At 46.3% G+C, this 22417-nt stretch overlaps 1 protein-coding gene across 5 annotated transcripts in view; it reads right to left on the bottom strand.

Annotated features, from left to right (window-relative positions):
- LOC101945592 (adenylate cyclase type 10-like) overlaps positions 1–22417 on the bottom strand; it is a 105721-nt gene that overhangs the window by 64654 nt on the left and 18650 nt on the right. For all 5 annotated transcript variants that reach the window (XM_065594219.1, XM_065594218.1, XM_065594220.1 and 2 more), the window contains exons 4-5: positions 4030–4134; positions 2229–2267 (exon numbers count right to left, since the gene is read on the bottom strand). In XM_065594219.1, the coding sequence (XP_065450291.1) occupies positions 2229–2267; positions 4030–4134 (144 nt within the window). The remainder of the gene's footprint in view (positions 1–2228; positions 2268–4029; positions 4135–22417) is intronic.

The following is a 22417-nucleotide window of genomic DNA, read 5'->3' as shown; positions in this document are numbered from 1 at the left end:
ACCCAGAAGATGCCAAGGGCTATCAGTCATGCTGCACCGTCGGCTGCCAGCTTAAGATGTAAAAAATGGATTTGTTCTGTATTCATTTGCTTCCCCTCCCTCTGTGAAATCAACGGCCTGCTAAACCCAGGGTTTTGAGTTCAATCTTCGGGGGGGGGCCATTCTGTGTGATAGTTGTTTGTGTCGTCACTCGCCCCTCCCTCCGTCAGACAATAGTTTCGCGCTTTTTTTTAGACCAGAGGCCATAGCACTGGGATCATGGAGCCCGCTCAGATCACCACAGCAATTATGAGCACTATGAACACCACGCGCATTGTCCTGGAGTATATGCAGAGCCAGGACATGCCAAAGCAAAACCAGGACCAGCCGATGAGGCGATTGCAGCGTGGCGACGAGAGTGATGAGGAAATTGACATGGACATAGACCTCTCACAAAGTACAGGCCCCAGCAATGTGCAAATCATGGTGTTACTGGGGCAGGTTCATGCCGTGGAACGCCGATTCCATGTGTAATATTTACAAAGGTACACTCACCAGAGGTCCCCTGTGTGCCCTCACGGTCTGGGAGCACGCCTTGGGTGAGTTCGGGGGTTACTGGTTCCAGGTCTAGGGTGATAAACATATCCTGGCTGTTGGGGAAACCGGTTTCTCCGCTTCCTTGCTGCTGTGAGCTATCTATATTATCTTCATCCTCATCTTCCTCATACCCCGAACCCGCTTCCCTGTTGCGTGTTTCTCCATTGACGGAGTCATAGCACACGGTTGGGGTAGTGGTGGCTGCACCCCCTAACATGGCATGCAGCTCCGCGTAGAAGCGGCATGTTTGCGGCTCTGTCCCGGACCTTCCGTTTGCCTCTCTGGCTTTGTGGTAGGCTTGCCTTAGCTTCTTAATTTTCATGCGGCACTGCTGTGCGTCCCTGTTATGGCCTCTGTCCTTCATGGCCTTTGAGACCTTTTCTAATATTTTGCCATTTCGTTTACTGCTACGGAGTTCAGCTAGCACTGATTCATCTCCCCATATGGTGAGCAGATCCCATACCTCCCGTTCAGTCCATGATGGACCTCTTTTGCGATCCTGGGACTCCATCATGGTTACCTGTGCTGATGAGCTCTGCGTGGTCATCTGTGCTCTCCTCGCTGGGCAAACAGGAAATGAAATTCAAAAGTTCGCGGGGCTTTTCCTGTCTACCTGGCCAGTGCATCTGAGTTGAGAGTGTTGTCCAGAGCGGTCACAATGAAGCACTGTGGGATAGCTCCCGGAGGCCAATAACGTCGAATTCCGTCCACACTACCCCAATTCCGACCCGCAAAGGCCGATTTTAGCGCTAATCCCCTCATTGGAGGTGGAGTAAAGAAACCGGTTTAAAGGGCCCTTTAAGTCGAAAAAAAGGGCTTCGTCGTGTGAACGTGTCCAGGCTTAATTAGAATTAACGCTGCTAAATTCGACCTAAACTCGTAGTGTAGACCAGGCCTCAGTAATGCCCTGCAGCTGCTTTTTACAAGTAAACCTTCCTTCCCGGTGATCCCTTATAGCCACTGACTGCAAGTGTCCCTTCCCCGTCAGTGACCCCTTGCAGTGGCTTGCTGCATGTTCCCCTCCTCTCTCCCACACACGCAAACCTGTGTCCGCTGGCTAAGATACATCTAAGGCTTTGCACCTCCTATCGCCCTTGGGCAACTGCTAGCACAGTCATTCAGGCCGAGATCCCCAAAGGTATTTAGTATCAGGGGGGTAGTCTGTTAGTCTGTATCCACAAAAACAACAAGGAGTCCGGTGGCACCTTAAAGACTAACAGATTTATTTGGGCATAAGATTTTGTGGGTAAAAAACACACATCTTTAGATGCATGGAGTGAAGAAGTGTATCCATGCATCTGAAGAAGTGGGGGGTTTTACCCATGAAAGTTTATGCCCAAATAAAGGTATTTAGGTGCCTAACTTCCATCTGAGCTCAGTTCTAAAGGAAGCACCAGCCAGGATTTCTCAATCAGACACAGAGGAAGGGGAATCGGGGTTGTTTCTAACTGAAAGATATAGTGTAAATTCTTGCTTCTTCCAAATCATAGATCAGCTCTGTGGGAATAGAAGCCAGAGGGACGGGTACAATAGAACAAGAAAAGGGAGTTGGCTAGTTTGAATGCCGCCACTGTCCAGAGCCTCACAAGTCAAATGACAACGGGAGAGTAGGCCGCTCTACCCCACCCCAGATATCACAAGCTAATAAATACCTGCAAATTTCAAGATATCGCCTCCATAAATCAGCACCTCTGCAGCAAGAGAAAAGGCGAGAGAAGTTACACACAGCTCTTGTCAAAGAAAATCATGGAACAAATTGTTCTGTCGATCGGGGGATGGGCACGTGTGTGTGTGTGTTTGTGCATGCACACATTGAGGGGGCATATATTGCAGAGTAGGTATGACTGAGTGAGCAAGATGGTGTATGCTTGAGCATGTCATCACAACAAAGCTCCCAGCTGCTGAGGGCTCAGAGCAAAAATCAGGGAGTTAAACTCCATCTCAAAAGCCACCATAAGGAGGCAGAGCACAGTGTTTCTATGGCAACTAGAAATATCCCTTCCCAGACCGACCTCTTCTCCCAACCCTTCAAATCCCCTACTGCTCAGTTCTCAAAATGTCGCATCCAACAGGGAGGGCCCAGGGACAACCTGAGAAGCACTGCTCCATGGGAAGTTTTGAAGCAAGTTCTCAAAAGCAATGTGACAGCAGGAGATAAGGAAGGATGATCCAGTGGTTAGGGAGCTAAGCCAGAGACTCTGGCGACTTGGATTTGGTTCCCTGCTCCATCACAGACTACAGGTGTGACGTTGGGCAAATCACCTGGCCTCTCCATGCCTGGGTTCCTTATCCATAACATGAATAATAGCACTCCCCTACCTCACTTCCTCACAGGGGTGTTGGAGGCCATATAAAAGCCTAAGATAGACAAGGAAGGGCCACATTGTGCTCTGAGGGTGTTGGGATGCTTTCTAGATCCTGAGAGGGAATTGGTAACTTTTGTCAGAGCTCAGATCCCCAAATCATTAGTGTGCTGATGTCACAGGGTCACCCTACTCCTTGGCCACATAAACAACAAGACGTTGCTCTTCCAGTGAAATGGGGTGGAGACGAGTGTTCCCTCTAATTTTTCCCACCCATGTGCGGAATGAATTTTGTTATGTGCACCAATATGGAGGTGATATGTGACTCATAAAAAATTTCATGTGGTGAGGGTGGGGCCGGGGCCGAGAGGTTAGGAGTGTGGTCAGGGCTGGGGCAGAGGGCTGGGGAGCAGGGGGTGAGGGCGCCAGCTGGGGGTGCGGGCTCTGGGGTGGTGCCAGGGATGAGGGGCTCAGGGCTGGGGCAGAGGGCTGGGGAGCAGGGGGTGAGGGCTCCAGCTGGGGGTGCGGGCTCTGGGGTGGTGCCAGGGATGAGGGGCTCAGGGCTGGGGCAGAGGGCTGGGGAGCAGGGGGTGAGGGCTCCAGCTGGGAGTGCGGGCTCTGGGGTGGATCCGGGATGAAGGGTTTGGAGTGTGGGAGGGGGCTACAGCGGGAAGAGAGGACTCCCCTCAGCTCTTTCTCCCCGCATCAGCACCTGGGCTGCGGGGGAGAGGCGCCTCTCCTCGCCGCAGCAGCTTTGGGGATGGGGCCGCAGGATAAGCGCCCATCCCCCGGCTGTGGCGGATTCCCTGAGCACCTGCCTGGCACTGAGAGGCTGCCAGGTGGCCGTGCAGCTTACAGGGAACTTAGGTGGAGGCATTCACCAGGGTAGAGCCAAAGGAACAATGGACTCTTCAAAGCAGGACACGTTGTGCCAGTGGGGAGCAGCAAAGACTGATTCCCAAAGCAGCTCCATCCAGCCCTCCTAATCTTGGGAGATTTTCAAGGCTCCCTAAGTGACAGAGAAGATCCCAACCTCCAAGAAGGGCCCAGGCTGCTTAACAGAACGCCTCTCTGATGGGCATTTCTTCAGTTCCCCAGACCTGAGCCAAGGAAGTGCTCTCAGCGAGGGATCATGCTGCTCGTTACTTACTTTCCACAATATCCCCTACATAATGATTGAGGGTCTGCGTTAGCTGCTCAGCGCCACAGTCCAGACTGGTGTCCGTGCTAAACTTCTCCGTCAGTGCAGTAAAACCTGTAACACAAAGAGCAGTCAGGCAGCCACTGGAGGAGGCAAGAAATGGCAGATGATCTCAGCGACTGCAGTCAGACATGCTTTGTGTTACCTAAAATGTGCTGGATACATAAGAAAAAAAGTTTAACAAAACTTATTTTCCATTTAAAACTGATTTATTAAGCAAAGGAAGTATTATCTGTAGTTAGTGAATTCAGCTGGAGTTTCTAGGTCACCACGTCCTTCAAGATTTTAGAACAAGTCGATCGCATCCTCTTTCACCTTGTTTTTGTTTGCAATTGGAAGAGGAAAACAAGCATTCCCTCTTTTTCAACTTCCAACTGGCTTCTTAATTTTGAATGAACTAGTCTTTGAACTGAACTAGCTGAATAAACAGAATATTTTCTTTATTTCATTCTGCACCGCACAAGAGGCTACTGCCGCCAAAAACTGGTTTAGCACATCAGCTAACTCTGGTTCCAGTTCTTAGCCAGTGACTTCCACCGGCTCATTTGAAATGAAATTTGACTTTCATTAAAACTTGGCAACAAATGTGTACCGCTAGGTATTATTTTTGTATGTAATTTAAATGATTTTAATAGGCTATAAGTTTAGGCCTTAACATAAGTTGCTAATTTCAAGTTTCATTTTAAATCGGGTTGTTTTTTCTTAAAATAAATCTATATTTAAATAAAAAAATCCTTTTATATTTTTGAATTAATTTTTATCCACCCTGCATGCAACAGTCCCTGATTTTCAAGTCCCTAGTTCTTTCAGTTCACTTTGTTCCTATGTTGGAACTGTCCCTGTTTTCTAGTTCTGATCCTTCCCCCACTCCATTTGACCCTGTTTGCCATGAGATCATGCTGACTCTTCTGAGAGAGGTGGCAGAGATCCAGGGGAACATGCTAAAAAGCATTAAGTCCTTTCTAGGTAGTGATGGGAAATTGCTTGTCTCCCATCAGACCTTTCACTTGCAGAGTGCCACAAGGATCAGTTCTCTCTCCAGTCCTATTCAATACCTCCACAGCAACACAAACTATCACAACCACATCAAACCTATCTTCCCACATAATACAAAGTCAAGTTCAAGGTCCCAGTCCTTATCTTCCAGGTACTCTTTGGCCTGGGCCCATCATATCTAAAAAATTGCATAAAGTTCCAGGATGGGGACGGCAGTTGACAACTCTGCCCTGAGCAGCTGCTGCACCATCCTCTGCTACTCCTGTCCCAAACTCTTTTCAGCCTAAAGACGCCAATTCTGAAAAACGGTCAACGTAATAAAGACGAAAGTCCCTAAGCCATTTCAGCTGTGACTTCAGCTAGATTTGGGCCCAAGTCTCCCATTACCGCAGACAATATCTCTTTTAAACCTTCCATGTACTAAGGGTGGGCTTTTCAGAAAGGCCTAATACGGGACTTAGGACTTGTCTACGTGGTGAGTTACTGCACAATGAGCCAGGGTGTGACTCTACAGCATACCAGCTTGCCACCCAGTCACTCATCGTATGGACACTGCTAAGTCACGGATATAGCTTAGCATGCTGCTGGTTGAGAGCAAGGTACATCAAGCCACACTCTGGAACTTTTCACTCTGGTGTAGCATTGTCCACACACCGAGTTAGTGCGTGGCAACTGGCAACCTATTGATTCACACCCTGGCTTGCTACACAGTAATTTGCCATGTAGACAAGCCTTTAGGCACACAAATCCCATTGATTTTAAATGGACGTTGGGCACCTAACTTCCTTGGGCCCTTCTGAAAATCCCACCCTTAATAATCTCTCTACCCACCTGAAATGTCTGCAAAAAGCAATACTCCATCAAAACTCTCAATGAAAGGCAGCTCCTGGGAGAAATCGCCATAGACGATGAGATCGGGGACATGAGCTGCTACTTTCCCAAGTGTAGTGCTGTCACTTGGCTTTCTTTGCTCCATTTTGGCAATGAATGCAATCTGCTGCCCAGGGTCCTGCAACACTGATGGATAATTCAATATAGGATCCTCCCATTCAGGGAAGGAGGTGACTCCCACTAGCCTGCCGTAACCGTGATCACTCTTGTGATGTCAGACAGCAGCCCCATCAAGGACAGGTCACAATTCACTGACAGACGGGTCTCAGCCAGTAACATTCTCTGTATATCACAGTCTACGTAGCTACAGTTGCTGGGTGAGACAAGCAACAGAGGGTCCTGTGGCACCTTTGAGACTAACAGAAGTATTGGGAGCATAAGCTTTCGTGGGTAAGAACCTCACTTCTTCAGATGCACTTCCTCAGACTTGCATCTGAAGAAGTGAGGTTCTTACCCATGAAAGCTTATGCTCCCAATACTTCTGTTAATCTCAAAGTTGCCAGAGGACCCTCTGTTGCTTTTTACAGATTCAGACTAACACGGCTACCCCTCTGATAGGTGAGACAAGCTTCCTTCATTAATGTATTTTAAACCCATTTACACAGAAATGGTGTGATGGGGTATAGAAACCCCACACGAGTCTGGGCTGTTGTGACTCTTGGATCTACAAGAGGCTCTCCTCTTGTAAACTCAAATGTAAAAAGTACGTAAAAGTTCTTAAGATGTTACAATCCAGGGGAACATGCTAAAAAGCATTAAGTCCTTTCTAGGTAGTGATGGGAAATTGCTTGTCTCCCATCAGACCTTTCACTTGCAGAGTGCCACAAGGATCAGTTCTCTCTCCAGTCCTATTCAATACCTACAAACTGGTCAGACAACAGGGACACAAGTGCCAGCAATATGCAGATGGCACACAGCTCTGCTTCTCCTTCTGCATATACATATGATTATACCCCTACCACCAAGATGGCCCAGTGCTTGGAGGAGATCAGTTCATGGATGGAGAACACCTGATTAAAGCAGAACCTGAGCAAGACAGAGGAGATGCCAGTGGGTAGAGGCGTTTGCAATCACAGTGCAGTCTCCTTTGGTTGAAGGTACATATCCATCGTTGGTCAATTCAATCTGTAGTTTAGGAATGTTCGCTGATGATACAATCTCACACAGTAGCATCCTCAAGTAACTTTCTCTACAACATCCAGTTGTCTAGGAGAGACTCATCCTAGAGAATGATGACCTGGTCTCTGTTATATATGCTTTCCTCACCTCCCAGCTGGGCTACAGAAATGCAAAATACCTGGGCATAAAGCCTTCACGCCTCAGAAAACTGAGAATGTGGCAGCACATCTCCACAGCAACACAAACTATCACAACCACATCAAACCTATCTTCCCACATAATACAAAGTCAAGTTCAAGGTCCCAGTCCTTATCTTCCAGGTACTCTTTGGCCTGGGCCCATCATATCTAAAAAATTGCATAAAGTTCCAGCATGGGGACGGCAGTTGACAACTCTGCCCTGAGCAGCTGCTGCACCATCCTCTGCTACTCCTGTCCCAAACTCTTTTCAGCCTAAAGACGCCAATTCTGAAAAACGGTCAACGTAATAAAGACGAAAGTCCCTAAGCCATTTCAGCTGTGACTTCAGCTAGATTTGGGCCTAAGTCTCCCATTATCGCAGACAATATCTCTTTTAAACCTTCCATGTACTAAGGGTGGGCTTTTCAGAAAGGCCTAATACGGGACTTAGGACTTGTCTACGTGGTGAGTTACTGCACAATGAGCCAGGGTGTGACTCTACAGCATACCAGCTTGCCACCCAGTCACTCATCGTATGGACACTGCTAAGTCACGGATATAGCTTAGCATGCTGCTGGTTGAGAGCAAGGTACATCAAGCCACACTCTGGAACTTTTCACTCTGGTGTAGCATTGTCCACACACCGAGTTAGTGCGTGGCAACTGGCAACCTATTGATTCACACCCTGGCTTGCTACACAGTAATTTGCCATGTAGACAAGCCTTTAGGCACACAAATCCCATTGATTTTAAATGGACGTTGGGCACCTAACTTCCTTGGGTCCTTCTGAAAATCCCACCCTTAATAATCTCTCTACCCACCTGAAATGTCTGCAAAAAGCAATACTCCATCAAAACTCTCAATGAAAGGCAGCTCCTGGGAGAAATCGCCATAGACGATGAGATCGGGGACATGAGCTGCTACTTTCCCAAGTGTAGTGCTGTCACTTGGCTTTCTTTGCTCCATTTTGGCAATGAATGCAATCTGCTGCCCAGGGTCCTGCAACACTGATGGATAATTCAATATAGGATCCTCCCATTCAGGGAAGGAGGTGACTCCCACTAGCCTGCCGTAACCGTGATCACTCTTGTGATGTCAGACAGCAGCCCCATCAAGGACAGGTCACAATTCACTGACAGACGGGTCTCAGCCAGTAACATTCTCTGTATATCACAGTCTACGTAGCTACAGTTGCTAGGTGAGACAAGCAACAGAGGGTCCTGTGGCACCTTTGAGACTAACAGAAGTATTGGGAGCATAAGCTTTCGTGGGTAAGAACCTCACTTCTTCAGATGCAAGTCTGAAGAAGTGCATTTGAAGAAGTGAGGTTCTTACCCATGAAAGCTTATGCTCCCAATACTTCTGTTAGTCTCAAAGGTGCCAGAGGACCCTCTGTTGCTTTTTACAGATTCAGACTAACACGGCTACCCCTCTGATAGGTGAGACAAGCTTCCTTCATTAATGTATTTTAAACCCATTTACACAGAAATGGTGTGATGGGGTATAGAAACCCCACACGAGTCTGGGCTGTTGTGACTCTTGGATCTACAAGAGGCTCTCCTCTTGTAAACTCAAATGTAAAAAGTACGTAAAAGGTCTTAAGATATTACAATAACCATGAAAAATAGGTCAAATTGTTTACGACCCTGGATGTTGTACAAGTCCAAAAGAACCAGACAAAGAAGTTGGATTAGTTTAAACTGAAAAGGTCATGTTGACATAATCCAAGAACTGTTGTAATTATGATTGATAAAAACACAAGATGTGGAACCAGAAGTTAATTGTCCAAAACTGGTGTGATGGATATGAGGCCTAACTGGTGAGAGGGATGAACTATGACTCCCACTTTTCCTCTTTTTGGGTTCCTTAAAAAGAAACAGTGAAAAAAAAGACACGATCAGTTCCGTTCAGATCAATTCAGTTCAGCTCTCCCTCTCATCTCACCACCTTGCATACCAGCTCATCCCCCGATCTGCCAGCACTGCAACGCATCCCAGCTCACCTTGACTCATCGGAAGGACTTTCTTCCTGAGAGGAAGGCCGGCTGGCCTTAATCTTGTTCGAGGTACTTTGTTTTCACCTGTGAGTGCTGAAAGTCATCACATGATCATGACATCCAATCCTCAGCCCATCAGTGGGGATATTCGATTGCCAGTACCGCAGAGGCATGTGTAAGAGCTTGTATTGTTTTCCCTTCCCCTGTTGTGTTATTTTCTAGCCCTCCCCCCCACCCCTTTCTATCTCTCATTCTCTTGACTGTTTATCAAATTCTGAAGTCAGCTATGGTGTATTCATCCAAGCCTGATTGTCTAAGAAGAAAAGATCCAATCAGATGAGGTCCCTGACCAAATCGTAAACCAGGATACAAGCAGCAGGTGTCATGGTTGACTTGCCAACCAAAAGCACCCACTCATAACTAACCAGCAGCCCAGTGTTTCAAAACCATCAACAAAAGCCATATTTCACCCATCTTTTCTATCCTCTCTCTTCTCTACCTTGTGTCTGTTAGTTAAGAACAGGATAAGTAAATGCACTCTACACATCAAAACTGAGAGTAAAATTAACCCTTTCCATCAAAGACCAGTTGTTCTGAAAATAGGAGTCTGCTATTTTGTCTCCAAAAGGAGAAGGGCTTTCAAGGTTTTGCCTAAGTTTGTTTTGCATAATCATTCAACCACAGTTTGACTATAAATGCCTGTTTTGATTTCTTGTTCTTTCTTGTTTTTAATCAATACACTTTTAATTTAAATAATGCTTTTGGGTGTTTGCCAAGTTACTGAGTAAAATCAAGCCCTCTGTTTAAAATAACCCCCAGCCTATCTATCCCTGTTTGAAGTTGGACAGTGAAAGAGTTTATAAACACCTTTAACTCTTTGGGCTTTTGAGATCAATATCCATACAACAAGGCCCAGTCCATCCCACCCTGTAACACCTCAACCAAGTGTCAAGCTTCAAGGGAGGAGGGAGAACCCAACCCAGGAGGAGATGAAAACTGTCTGCCCAGACGAGGGGAGATGTGTCTTCTTCAAGCTCTCTGCTGTTAAATCATCCCTGGGGGTGAGTCTGCTACAGGCTTCGTAGATACACATAGCCAGCATCCCAGGGCCCTGCCTGGGCCATCACTGAACGGACTCTGCAGGGGTCTCTACAGCACTGGGAGAGGGGACTTCCCAAACATAGAAGGGGCTGGTGTCTAGGTGCGGCAGAGAGATGAGCATGGGGGAGCCTGGCTGAGGTATTCATATCTGACTTATGGGAAGGGCACAGTCTTCAAAGGTTGGGGGCTTTAGGGTTCCTTTTGAGACCCTTCAGCCCAGATCCACAAAGGTACTTATTGCCTGAGGACCAGTGTTAGGCACCCCTGCACTACAAAACCCTGCCTGGCAGCTACTGAACCCCATAGGCACCTAAGCTCACTCCAAGCCTAAATGTTTTCTGTAAAAGTTCCCTAGGCTTTTACGTTTCTGCCTCTGAGCACATGCACGGCGTCTCTCTCTAAGCTCTGGCCTAGCTCCTGTCTGCACCCCGGTGCCATCTGCAAACCCAGGGAAGGCAGGTGGAGGAGCACTAGCATAGGGGGCTGTGAGGATAAATCCACTAAGAGTGGGGTGCTTAGGTCCTCTGCTGCTAGGGGCCCGAGAAGGACCAGAGCTCATTGCCTGAAAGCTGCTGACGATCAATAGCATAGAACTGAACCAACATTTTCAAACAAAATTTGTCAAAAAAAAAAGGGGGGGGACTTTCAAACCCCTGAATAAGTTTCCATTTAGAAAATGTATTTGGATAAAATAGGAAAAAACAGAGCAGCTTTTTCAGTTGATTGGATTCCCCCCATTTCATTGGTAAAATGCAATTGGTGGTGGGAGGAAAAAAACAAGAGGGAGGTGGGACAAAGGAAGTGTCCAAAAATGTTCAGGGGAGAAGGGCACATCTATGAAGGGTTTCCTCTGAAAACTGGAGAGTGGCACTAACCAACCTTTGCTTCCCACTGTGCTAGCCGTGCTGGGTACAGGCACTCTGCGAGGAGTGCTAGCCTGGCCCCAGCCCTAGGCCCAAGGTCTGGAACCTCAGCGCTCTGCACTTCTCTTCCTTGTTGCAGATTGGCCCTCACGATTAGCTGTCTCCTTTCTACACCATCTCCGGTCTGGCAGAAGCAGCCGAGGGACAGCAGGTCTCCTAGCATCAGCCCTACTGCTCTTCTAGGATTCTTCTCAGTCTCTTCCCCTGCCTCTCGTTCCCAGTGCAGATAACCCCTATAGCCATGTGTCACCCAACTGTCATGGACTGTTTTTGTTCAGTTTGTACAGCACCTAGCACAAGGGGGGTCATGGTCCGTGACAGGCTGTTCGGTTCTCCTGCACTACAAATAATGCTAATTTATTCTTAAAGATACGTATGCTCCAGCTAAACATGGACTTCAGCATTCTGATCAAAGGCAGATAAATTTAGCTCCCCAACAGGCTTTGTCCAACTCTCCCAGTTGTACAGCACCACTTCTGGGGTTACATGTATTGTTACACCCCCTCGAATGCCTGGCTTTCTTTCCCTACTATTCTGCCTTTGCAGAGCTGGGTAAGTCTTATTGCATCTAAAAGAAAATCTTTCTGCTTAAGATCAAGCCTCCAGGACCAAGATCTCCCAAAATGGTTGTCTAGTTTTCCACAGGTTTTTCTAGCCAGGAGCAATTGAAGACTACGTCCATTAAACAAACTTCACCTCATAATGGCTAAGGAAAGTTCTTGCTTCAATCACTTTAGTTGTAGAGGCAACTGCTCTTTCCTAGCCCCTTCTAGGAGCGGACTTTGGAAGAGTTTTAGGAATAGGGGACAGCCTCTTCCCCCCTCCTCCAGAGGGGCTAGGAGCTCTTCCCCTGATAGCAGGGATGGGGAAATGGTTTTAATGAAGTAGAGATTAAGATGAAGAAAGGTGTGTGGGGTGGGGGGGGGGGGGTGTCAAGTTGTTTGGCACCCACCAAGCTGAACATTTGTGGGAAATTCCCAACCTAGTGGCAGACACTGAGCTAGACCACTAAAGAACTGGGTTATGAACTGCACAGGACCAGAAGTCCTCCTAGCACTCAAGCCTTGGGTAGTTTACACACTACCTTGCATGTGAAGCACTGTGTATTGGATGAGTGTCGCCTCCCTCCCCATTGGCTGTGTGTATGGTAGCCAGAAGACCCAGTCAGTGACTGGTGGACAGCAGCATCTTTGAAAAGGGCATTTGTCTGTGCAACCTTAAGCCATGCAGCTACTTAGAGCCGTGGTGCAAAACAAGGCCATGCCCAATGCACTAACCCTGGTTGCTTGTTAAGCCAGCTGCATGATTCTAGAGAATTAGGCTGAAGCCATGTAAACAGGCCATGTGATGGTTCCTAGACAGGGTAGAGAAATTAAAAAAAAAAACAATTGGTTTAAAAATCAGCTTTTTTTGATAAAATGCTTTTTGGGGAAAAAAACCAAACAAGATAGTTTTAACTAAGATACGTTATAGCTCAAATATCTCATCATGAAATAGGGATTATAAATTCTAATTCTTTAGTAGGAGACAATATATTCATGTAATGATTAAGAAAAGTTTTGTAAATGAGTTCCAATAGTTCATGGATTAGGGACCCAGTTTTATGGGGTTCCAGGGGCTTCTGTATAGAAAGATTAACCTAAATGATTTATCTACCCCCTGGGACTCAGTGCTCAGTCTAGAAGATACCATCAGAGATGCTAAGTTTTGCACGTCTCAAACTGAGAATGTGGGTTTCCAGAGGTAACATGCTTTTAACAGCAAAAATGTTGTTTTTAAATAAATAGAGAGGTAAGAAATAACAGACCTCAACCCTATTGTCCCTCTGCAAATTTGCATACACACTCAATCCCTTACCTTTCTCTAAAAGCGCAAAGTTTCAAAAAGTTAAATGAATAGGAGATTGTTGGGGGCGGAATAGATCTGGACAAGGAGAACAAGTCTGGAGATAAATGTGAAGTGAGGGACATGCTTTTTTGTTAAAATATTATGTTTTAACAAGCTCGGGGCCAGCAGGATCTGCCAGTATCCCTTCGCCAGGTCCAGGGTAGTGCTACAGCGTGCTTCGCCCAAACAGTCAAGGAGTTTGTCTACCCGGGGCACTGGGTAGGCATCAAATTTAGAAATGGTATTAATTCTGCGGAAATCAATTCAGAATCACCGGGTCCTGTCTGGCTTAGGGACAAGCACAATGGGGCTGCGCCACTCGCTTTGCGACCATTCTATGACCCCTAGCTCCAGCATTGCCTGCACCTCTTCTTTCAGGTGGCGTGGGCGTGGTCGGGTGGTTTCACGAACTACCTCCCTAGGAGGATCCAGATGACATGCTGGGCCAGCAGGTTCTGCCCCAATACTACCATGAATGTCCAGGGGAAGGCCTCCAACAGACATCTTGCTTGATTTTGCTGCTCAGGGGTGAGGGTTTTTCCAAGGAGGGGTTCCCACTGTTCGGCTGGAGTGGGGTCCTGGGGCCCTAGCTCTGGGTCAGGGAGATATGGGGTTATTAGCAGACTCTGCTGCTCACACCAGGCCTTCAAGAGGTTTACATGATAGACCTGGTGTTTCTTCCATCGCTCTGGCTGGTGGGCCTCATAATTAACGGGGTCCACTTGGCGGATGACTTCGTAGGGGCCTTGCCACTGGGCTAGCAGTTTGGACTCCTCAGAGGGGAGCAACACAAGGACCCAGTCCCCCAGTTCAAAGGTCCGTGCTTGGGCTCCCCGGTTGTAGGTTCAGGCTTTGGCCCTCTGGACAGCCTGCCGGTTTTCCTTCGCTAGGTCCTTGTCTCATGTCAGGTTCTCTTGCAGTCCCATGACGTATTGAAGGAGTCCCTGGGTCGGGGATGAGGTCTGCTCCCAGGTCTCCTGCATCAGGTCTAGCATCCCCCATGGCTGGTGCCCGTAAAGCAGCTCAAATGGACAGAACTGGGTGGAGGCTTGCAGTATCTCCTGAATGGCAATCAGGAAAGGCGGGAGGAGTCAGTCCCAATGGCGCAATCCCTCCAGGGGGAATTTGCGTAGCATCCCCTTGAGGGACCGATTGAACTGCTTGACAAGGCTGTCTGAAGGTGGTAAACTGAGGTTTGCAATTTCTGGATTCCTAGAAGGCTGCATGGAGTAGCTGGGAGGTGAAATTGGTCCCCTGGTCAGTTAGGATCTCGTTCCGTAAGCCTACCCAAGCAAAGATTTTTAGAAGCTCGGCAGCAATGCTCCGTGCAGAGCCGGACCACAAGGGGACGGCCTTGGGGAAGCGTGTAGCTTAGTCCATGACTACCAGGATGCAGTGATAGCCCACCATGCTCTTCGCGAGGGGTCCTAGCAGGTCCATGGTGACCTGTTCGAAGGGGGCCCCCACCACCAGCAAGGGCACCAGGGGGGCTTTTGGCGTTCCTGCGGGTGCTGCCTGCTGGCAATCGGGGCAGGATGTGCAGAAGTTCTTAATGTCCTAGGGCACCCCCGGCCAGAAGAACTGGGCCAGTATTTGGGCTAAAGTTTTACATTGTTTTGTTTTTGAGTGCAGTTATGTAACAAAAACCAAAAAAAAATCTATATTTGTAAATTACACTTTCACGATAAAGTGCACTATGGTACTTGGAGGAGGTGTATTGAAAAATACTATTTTATCAATTTTACAGTGCAAATATTTGTAATAAAAATAATAAGTGAGCACTGTAAACTTTGTATTCTATGTTGTAATAGAAATCAATAAATTTGAAAATGTAGAAAAACATCCAAAATATTTAATAAATTTCAATTGGTATTTCTATTGTTTAACAGTGTGATTAATTTATTAAAGTGCAGTTAATTTTTTTGAGTTAAGCACATGAGTTAACTGTGATTAATCGACAGCCCTAGAAATAAAGCATACACTTCTGAGAGTGAAGGTAATTATCCATTTTGGAACAATTTACCAAGGGTCATGGTGGATTCTCAAGATGGGATGTTTTGTTAAAAGATCTGCTCTAGGAATCTCCACTCCTCCTCCCCCGCAAATCCTTTCTATACTTCTCCCACCCACACCCAACAGCCCTCTTGGTTCACTCCCAGGCTCTTCTCAGCATGTACTTCCCTCTCCCTCAGCTCCTCTTTTACCCCGACTCCCCCAAGCCTTTGCACTGTTTCTAAGGGGTGCAGGAAATATGTTTTTGAATTGTAGTTTACATGAATTATTACTCAAAATTCTGTATTAATATGCCTAGTAAGGAATCTATTTGTCAAAAAACATTTCTTGAATCTTTTTTGTCGTGTATATTGCTACAGACATACTTGCTGACGGGTATTTTGAAATAAATTAACAAAATAATTGAAATTAGTGAGATTATTATATTATTTTGAGAAATAAACTATGCACAAATTGAAAATATTGTTCACAGAATTTTTAGGCACCGAATTACCCCAGAAGTAATGGGAAACTCTCTCTATGCACCTGCCAGTCACACCGTTCATCCGGCCTCATGGTCAGTTAGGTCTTAGAACACTTTGATTGGTTCACCTTAAAGATTTACACTTCACACTGGCTTCTCCACATGCCATGTGAATGCATCAGCTTCTTTAATAGCAAAGAGACACCTAGTTAGACACAGGGTGGCTAAAAATCAGTGTTTTTAAAAAAAAATCAGATTTTTTTTATTTAAATCAGATTGTTGATAAAATGCTTTTTGAGGAATAAACCTATCTAAAGATAGTTTCAATTAAGATACATTATAGCTCAAAGATATCTCATCATGGAATAGGGATTATAAATTCTAATTCTATAGTATGAGACAATATATTCATGTAAAGTTTAAGAAAAGTTTTGTAAATGAGTTCCAATAGTTCATGGATTAGGTTCCAGGGGCTTCTTTATAGATTATTTAGGTTAATCTTTGTATCAACACAATGGGACTCAGTGCTCAGTCTAGAAGATACCATCAGAGATGCTTAGTTTTGCAGTTCTCATACTATGGATTTGTGTCTCCAGAGATAACATGCTTGTTAGCAGCAAAAATGTTTTTAAATGAATAATATATAGACGTCAGAAATAACAGACCTCAACCCTATTGTCCCTCTGCAAATTTGTGTACCCAGAGTCAATCCCTTACCTCTCTCTAAAAGTGCAAAGTTTCACAAAGTTCAATGAATAGAAGATTGTTGGGGGCGGAATAGATCTGGACAAGGAGAAGAAGTCTGGAGATAAATGTGAGAATGGAGGTGTGATGTCGCACGCCATATGTTTATGGAAATATGCTTATGAATGTGAATATAATGTAATTGGAATATGCTTTATGCAAAAGGTCTCTTGTAAGGTATCATTGCAAAGCTTATAATCTACTGAGTGTGTTCATCCTATTTGTATAAATGTATCATTCTTGTATCTAAAATTAGAAATATGAAGTTAACTCTGAGGTCCTATTGTAATTATGCAAAGATTGGGCTATTAATGGTGGTTTAGATGGCTCCCATTGACTCGGACAACATTGGCTGTAAGTGGCTGTTTACTCACAAGCCTTCCTGTGTACATAACAGGGGAATGAAGAATGAGGTCTCACAGGACATGTGACCTGGTCACATGATACTGGAATCCATCTTAAAACTGGTGCTTTTCCATTCAGGAGGAGGGGTGGGACCCCAGAGAGACAAAAGGATTCTCACCTTGTGCCAAAGATATAAAAGGGCATAGAACAGAACAAAGGGCGTCCCACTCGGGGAATCCCCTGCTTTTCACCTAAGATGCCTGCTGGAACTTACAAGGTCTGTACCAAGAGAAAGGATTGGACCCAGACTAGGAAGGAGTCGTCTGTGAAAGAAGCTTATTGGAACATCTCTAAGGCCTGGTCTACACTACGAGTTTAGGTCGAATTTAGCAGCGTTAAATCGAATTAAGCCTGGACACGTCCACAAGACGAAGCCCTTTTTTCAACTTAAAGGGCCCTTTAAACCGGTTTCTTTACTCCACCTCCGATGAGGGGATTAGCGCTGAAATCGGCCTTTCCGGGTCGGATTTGGGGTAGTGTGGACGGAATTCAACGGTATTGGCCGCCGGGAGCTATCCCACAGTGCTTCATTGTGACCGCTCTGGACAGCGCTCTCAACTCAGATACACTGACCAGGTAGACAGGAAAAGCCCCGCGAACTTTTGAATTTCATTTCCTGTTTGCCCAGCGTGGAGAGCACAGGTGACCACGCAGAGCTCATCAGCACAGGTAACCATGATGGAGTCCCAGGATCGCAAAAGAGGTCCAGCATGGACCAAACGGGAGGTACGGGATCTGCTCGCCATATGGGGAGATGAATCAGTGCTAGCTGAACTCCGTTGTAGTAAATGAAATGGCAAAATATTAGAAAAAGTCTCAAAGGCCATGAAGGACAGAGGCCATAATAGGGACACACAGCAGTGCCGCATGAAAATTAAGGAGCTAAGGCAAGCCTACCATAAAGCCAGAGAGGCAAACGGAAGGTCCGGGGCAGAGCCGCAGACATGCCGCTTCTACGAGGAGCTGCATGCCATGCTAGGGGGTGCAGCCACCACTACCCCAACTGTGTGCTTTGACTCCATCAATGGAGAATCACGCAACAGGGAAGCAAGTTTGGGGTACGAGGAAGATGATGATGAAGACAATGAAGATAGCTCACAGCAAGGAAGCGGAGAAACCGGTTTCCCCAACAGCCAGGATATGTTTATCACCCTGGACCTGGAACCAGTAACCCCCGAACTCACCAAAGGCGTGCTCCCAGACCCTGAGGGCACACAGGGGACCTCTGGTGAGTGTATCTTTGTAAATATTTCACATGGTTTAAAAGCAAGCGTGTTTAATGATTAATGATTAATTTGCCCTGGCAATCGCGGCCAGTACAGCTACTGGAAAAGTCTGTTAATGTGTATGGGGATGGAGTGGAAATCCTCCAGGGACATCTCCAGAAAGCTCTCCTTCATGTATTCCCAAAGCCTTTGCAAAAGGTTTCTGGGGAGGGCTGCCTTATCCCGTTCGCCATGGTAGGACACTTTACCACGCCAGGCCAGTAGCACGTAGTCTGGAATCATTGCATAACAAAGCATGGCAGCGTATGGTCCCGGTGTTTGCTGGCATTCAAACAACATCCATTCCTTATCTCTCTTTGTTATCCTCAGGAGAGTGATATCATTCACGGTCACCTGGTTGAAATGGGGTGAGCAAGTGGCGGGCTGAAGATGATAGGTGGCGTCAGATTGCTGACAGAAGGCAAGAGTCGATGCCCTGGCTGCTGGAGCATCAAACTGATATGCTCCAGCGTATGGTTGAGCTGCAGGAAAGGCAGCAGGAGCAGAGACTGCTGCTACAGCCAACAGTCCTCCTCCCCAAGTTCCATATCCTCCTCACCCAGACGCCCAAGAACGCGGTGGGGGGGCCTCCGGCCACCCAGCCACTCTACCCCAGATGATTGCCCAAGCATCAGAAGGCTGGCCTTCAATAAGAGTTAAAGTTTTAAAGTTTTAAACTGCAATGTGTCCTTGTCCTTCCCTCCTCCCCCACCCCACCCGGCGCTTCCCTCCTCCCCCACTCCTCCCGGGCTACCTTGGCAGTTATCCCCCTAGTTGTGTGATGAATTAATAAAGAATGCATGAATGTGAAGTAACAATGACTTTATTGCAAGTGGTGCTCAAACGGGGGAGGGAAGGGTGGTTAGCTTACAGGGAAGTAGAGTGAACCGGGGTGGGGGGGGTCATCAAGGAGAAGCAAACAGAAGTTTCACACCATAGCCTGGCCAGTCACAAAACTGGTTTTCAAAGCTTCTCTGATGCACACCGCGCCCTGCTGTACTCTTCTAACCATCCTGGTCTCTGGCTGCGCCTAATCAGCAGCCAGGCAATTTGCCTCAACCTCCCACCCCGCCATAAATGTTTCCCCCTTACTCTCACAGATATTATGGAGCGCACAGCAAGCAGCAATAACAACTGGAATATTGGTTTCGCTGAGGTCTATCCGAGTCAGTAAACCGCACCAGCGCGCTTTTAAACGTCCAAATGCACATTCTACCACCATTCTGCACTTGCTCAGCCTATAGTTGAACAGGTCCTGACTACTGTCCAGGCTGCCTGTGTACGGCTTCATGAGCCATGGCATTATGGGGTAGGCTGGGTCCCCAAGGATAACTATAGGCATTTCAACATCCCCAACGGTTATTTTCTGGTCCGGGAAGAAAGTCCCTTCCTCCAGCTTTTGAAACAAACCAGAGTTCCTGAAGACGCGAGCATCATGTACCTTTCCCAGCCATCCCACGTTGATGTTGGTGAAACATCCCTTGTGATCCACCAGGGCTTGCAGCAGCATTGAAAAGTACCCCTTGCGGTTTATGTACTCGGTGGCTTGGTGCTCTGGTGTCAAGATAGGGATATGGGTTCCATCTATCGCCCCACCACAGTTAGGGAATCCCATTGCAGCAAAGCCATCCACTATTACCTGCACGTTTCCCAGAGTCACTACCCTTGATATCAGCAGGTCTTTGATTGCGTTGGCTACTTGGATCACAGCAGCCCCCACAGTAGATTTGCCCACTCCAAATTGATTCCCGACTGACTGGTAGCTGTCTGGCGTTGCAAGCTTCCACAGGGCTATCGCCACTCGCTTCTCAACTGTGATGGCTGCTCTCATCCTGGTATTCTGGCGCTTCAGGGCAGGGGAAAGCAAGTCACAAAGTTCCATGAAAGTGCCCTTACGCATGCGAAAGTTTCGCAGCCACTGGGAATCGTCCCAGACCTGCAACACGATGCGGTCCCACCAGTCTGTGCTTGTTTCCCGGGCCCAGAATTGGTGTTCCATGGCATGAACCTTCCCCAGTAACACCATGATTTGCACATTGCTGGGGCCCGTACTTTGTGAGAGATCTATGTCCATGTCAATTTCTTCATCACTCATCGCCGCGCTGCAATCGCCTCCTCGCTGGTTTTGCTTTGGCATGTCCTGGCTCTACATATACTCCAGGACAATGCGCGTGGTGTTCATAGTGCTCATAATTGCTGCGGTGATCTGAGCAGGCTCCATGATCCCAGTGCTATGGCCTCTGGGCTGAAAAAAGGCACAAAACTATTGTCTGCCGTTGCTTTCACAGAGGGGCGGGGGGGCCTGACGACATCTACCCAGAATCCCCCGCGACACTGTTTTTGCCCCATCAGGCATTGGGATCTCAACCCAGAATTCCAATGGGCAGCGGAGACTGCGGGAACTGTGGGATAGCTACCCACAGTGCAACGCTCCGGAAGTCGACGCTAGCCTCGGTACTGTGGATGCAGTCCGCCGACTTAATGCACTTAAAGCATTTTGTGTGGGGACACACACATTCGACCTTATAAAAACGATTTCTAAACAACCGACTTCTACAAATTCGACCAAATTTCATAGTGTAGACATAGCCTAAGGGTGAGATTTACCTGTATTCAGTTTCTTAATGTACTAGGCTTAGACTTGCATGTTTTGTTTTATTTTGCTTGGTAACTTACTTTGTTCTGTCTATTATTACTTGGAACCACTTAAATCCTACTTTTTATACTTAATAAAATCACTTTTGTTTATTAATTAACCCAGAGTAAGTGATTAATACCTGGGGAAGAAAACAGCTGTGCATCTCTCTCTATCAGTGTTATAGAGGGCAGACAATTTACGAGTTTACCCTGTATACGCTTTATACACAGTAAAACAGATTTATTTGGGGTTTGGAGCCTATTGGAAGCTGGGTGTCTGGATGGTGGAAACTGGTTACCTGCTGAGTGGTTTTAAGTTAAAGCCTGCAGCTTTGAGGGTGTGGTTCAGACCCTGGGTCTGTGTTGCAGCAGGCTTGCGTGTCCGGCTCAACAAGACAGGGTTCTGGAGTCCCAAGCCATCAGGGAAAACGGGCTCAGAGGTAGTTTCAGAACATCAGGTGACAGTCCCAAGGGGGTCTCTGTGACCAAACCCGTCACAGGAGGGACAGGCAGCAGAAAGAAAAGTGAAACTGTTTGAGCAGCATATTCCAGAAGTCTTGAGGTCTTTCTGAGTGTAGCCTTCATTAATTTAAGATCTACCATACCATTCTCTCACTAGACGGGAAAACCTATAATGGCAGCAGGTTGGGGGGCGGGTAGCTCAGTGGTTTGAGCATTGGCCTACTAAACCCAGGGTTGTGAGTTCAATCCTTGAGGGGGCCACTTGGGGATCTGGGGCAAAATCAGTACTTGGTCCTGCTAGTGAAGGCAGGGGGCTGGACTCGATGACCTTTCAAAGTCCCTTCCAGTTCTAGGAGATGGGATATCTCTGTTAATTATTATATATTATGTCATAAGAGACCCGGTTTGGGAATAAGAACCATACAAGAAATATATGTTTGCTGATGACATTTTAAAGAACGTCACATTGGTGGAATTAGTGGAAGTCACTTAAACACTTGGATTCAGAGACTGTTGAAGTGATAATCTCACTTTTAACAGCAGTAGCTTCTTCTGCCAGAGTAGAAAGAATATTTTCTTCCTTTGGAATAATTCATTCCAAATTGAGAAATCGTTTGGGACCTGAAAAAGCAGGAAAGCTTGTTTTTCTTTTCCAGATTATGAACAAACAAGAAAACGAAGGTGAAGACGACTAAGTTAGCCGCAGAAGCCAATATTTTAAGTTTCTCATGTTGACCTGGCTGATATAATTGATGAAATATTTTTTAAAAATATTTCATTTAACTATTTTAGTTAAAAACAATTTTAACAAAAACAAACCTGATTTTAAAAAACTTGAATGTTTAACTCAATTCAAAAATTCATATGCTTGTTTTGTAAAAATATTGTATGTTTGCTGTTGAAGAAAAAAAATGCAGAATACATAACGTTGTTGCTTTAGTTAAATAAAACAATTGAAATGTCTGTCTGGTGATGTTTTCCTCCTCATACAGCGTGGCAAGAAAATCCTCCAAATATTAATGATTAACCTGTTGAATTGGAGATAGTTCACCTCCCAATGACTTCATAAATATCTGCTTCAATTACCTTTGGTAAATGAAATAACCAATCATTCATTTTCTGATATGGCTATAAAACTAATCTGAAAAGATTTCAAAATAAATCACTTAATGTATAGTGTGTAACCTTCTAAAAATGAAATCTACATCTATCTCTTAGTTGTGAAGAATATGTATTAAGGTTATAACAACCAACAA

The sequence above is a fragment of the Chrysemys picta genome, chromosome 4 (assembly GCF_011386835.1).
Source record: "Chrysemys picta bellii isolate R12L10 chromosome 4, ASM1138683v2, whole genome shotgun sequence".
Taxonomy (NCBI): Eukaryota; Metazoa; Chordata; order Testudines; family Emydidae; genus Chrysemys; species Chrysemys picta.
This window is presented reverse-complemented; position numbering and strand designations above follow the sequence as displayed.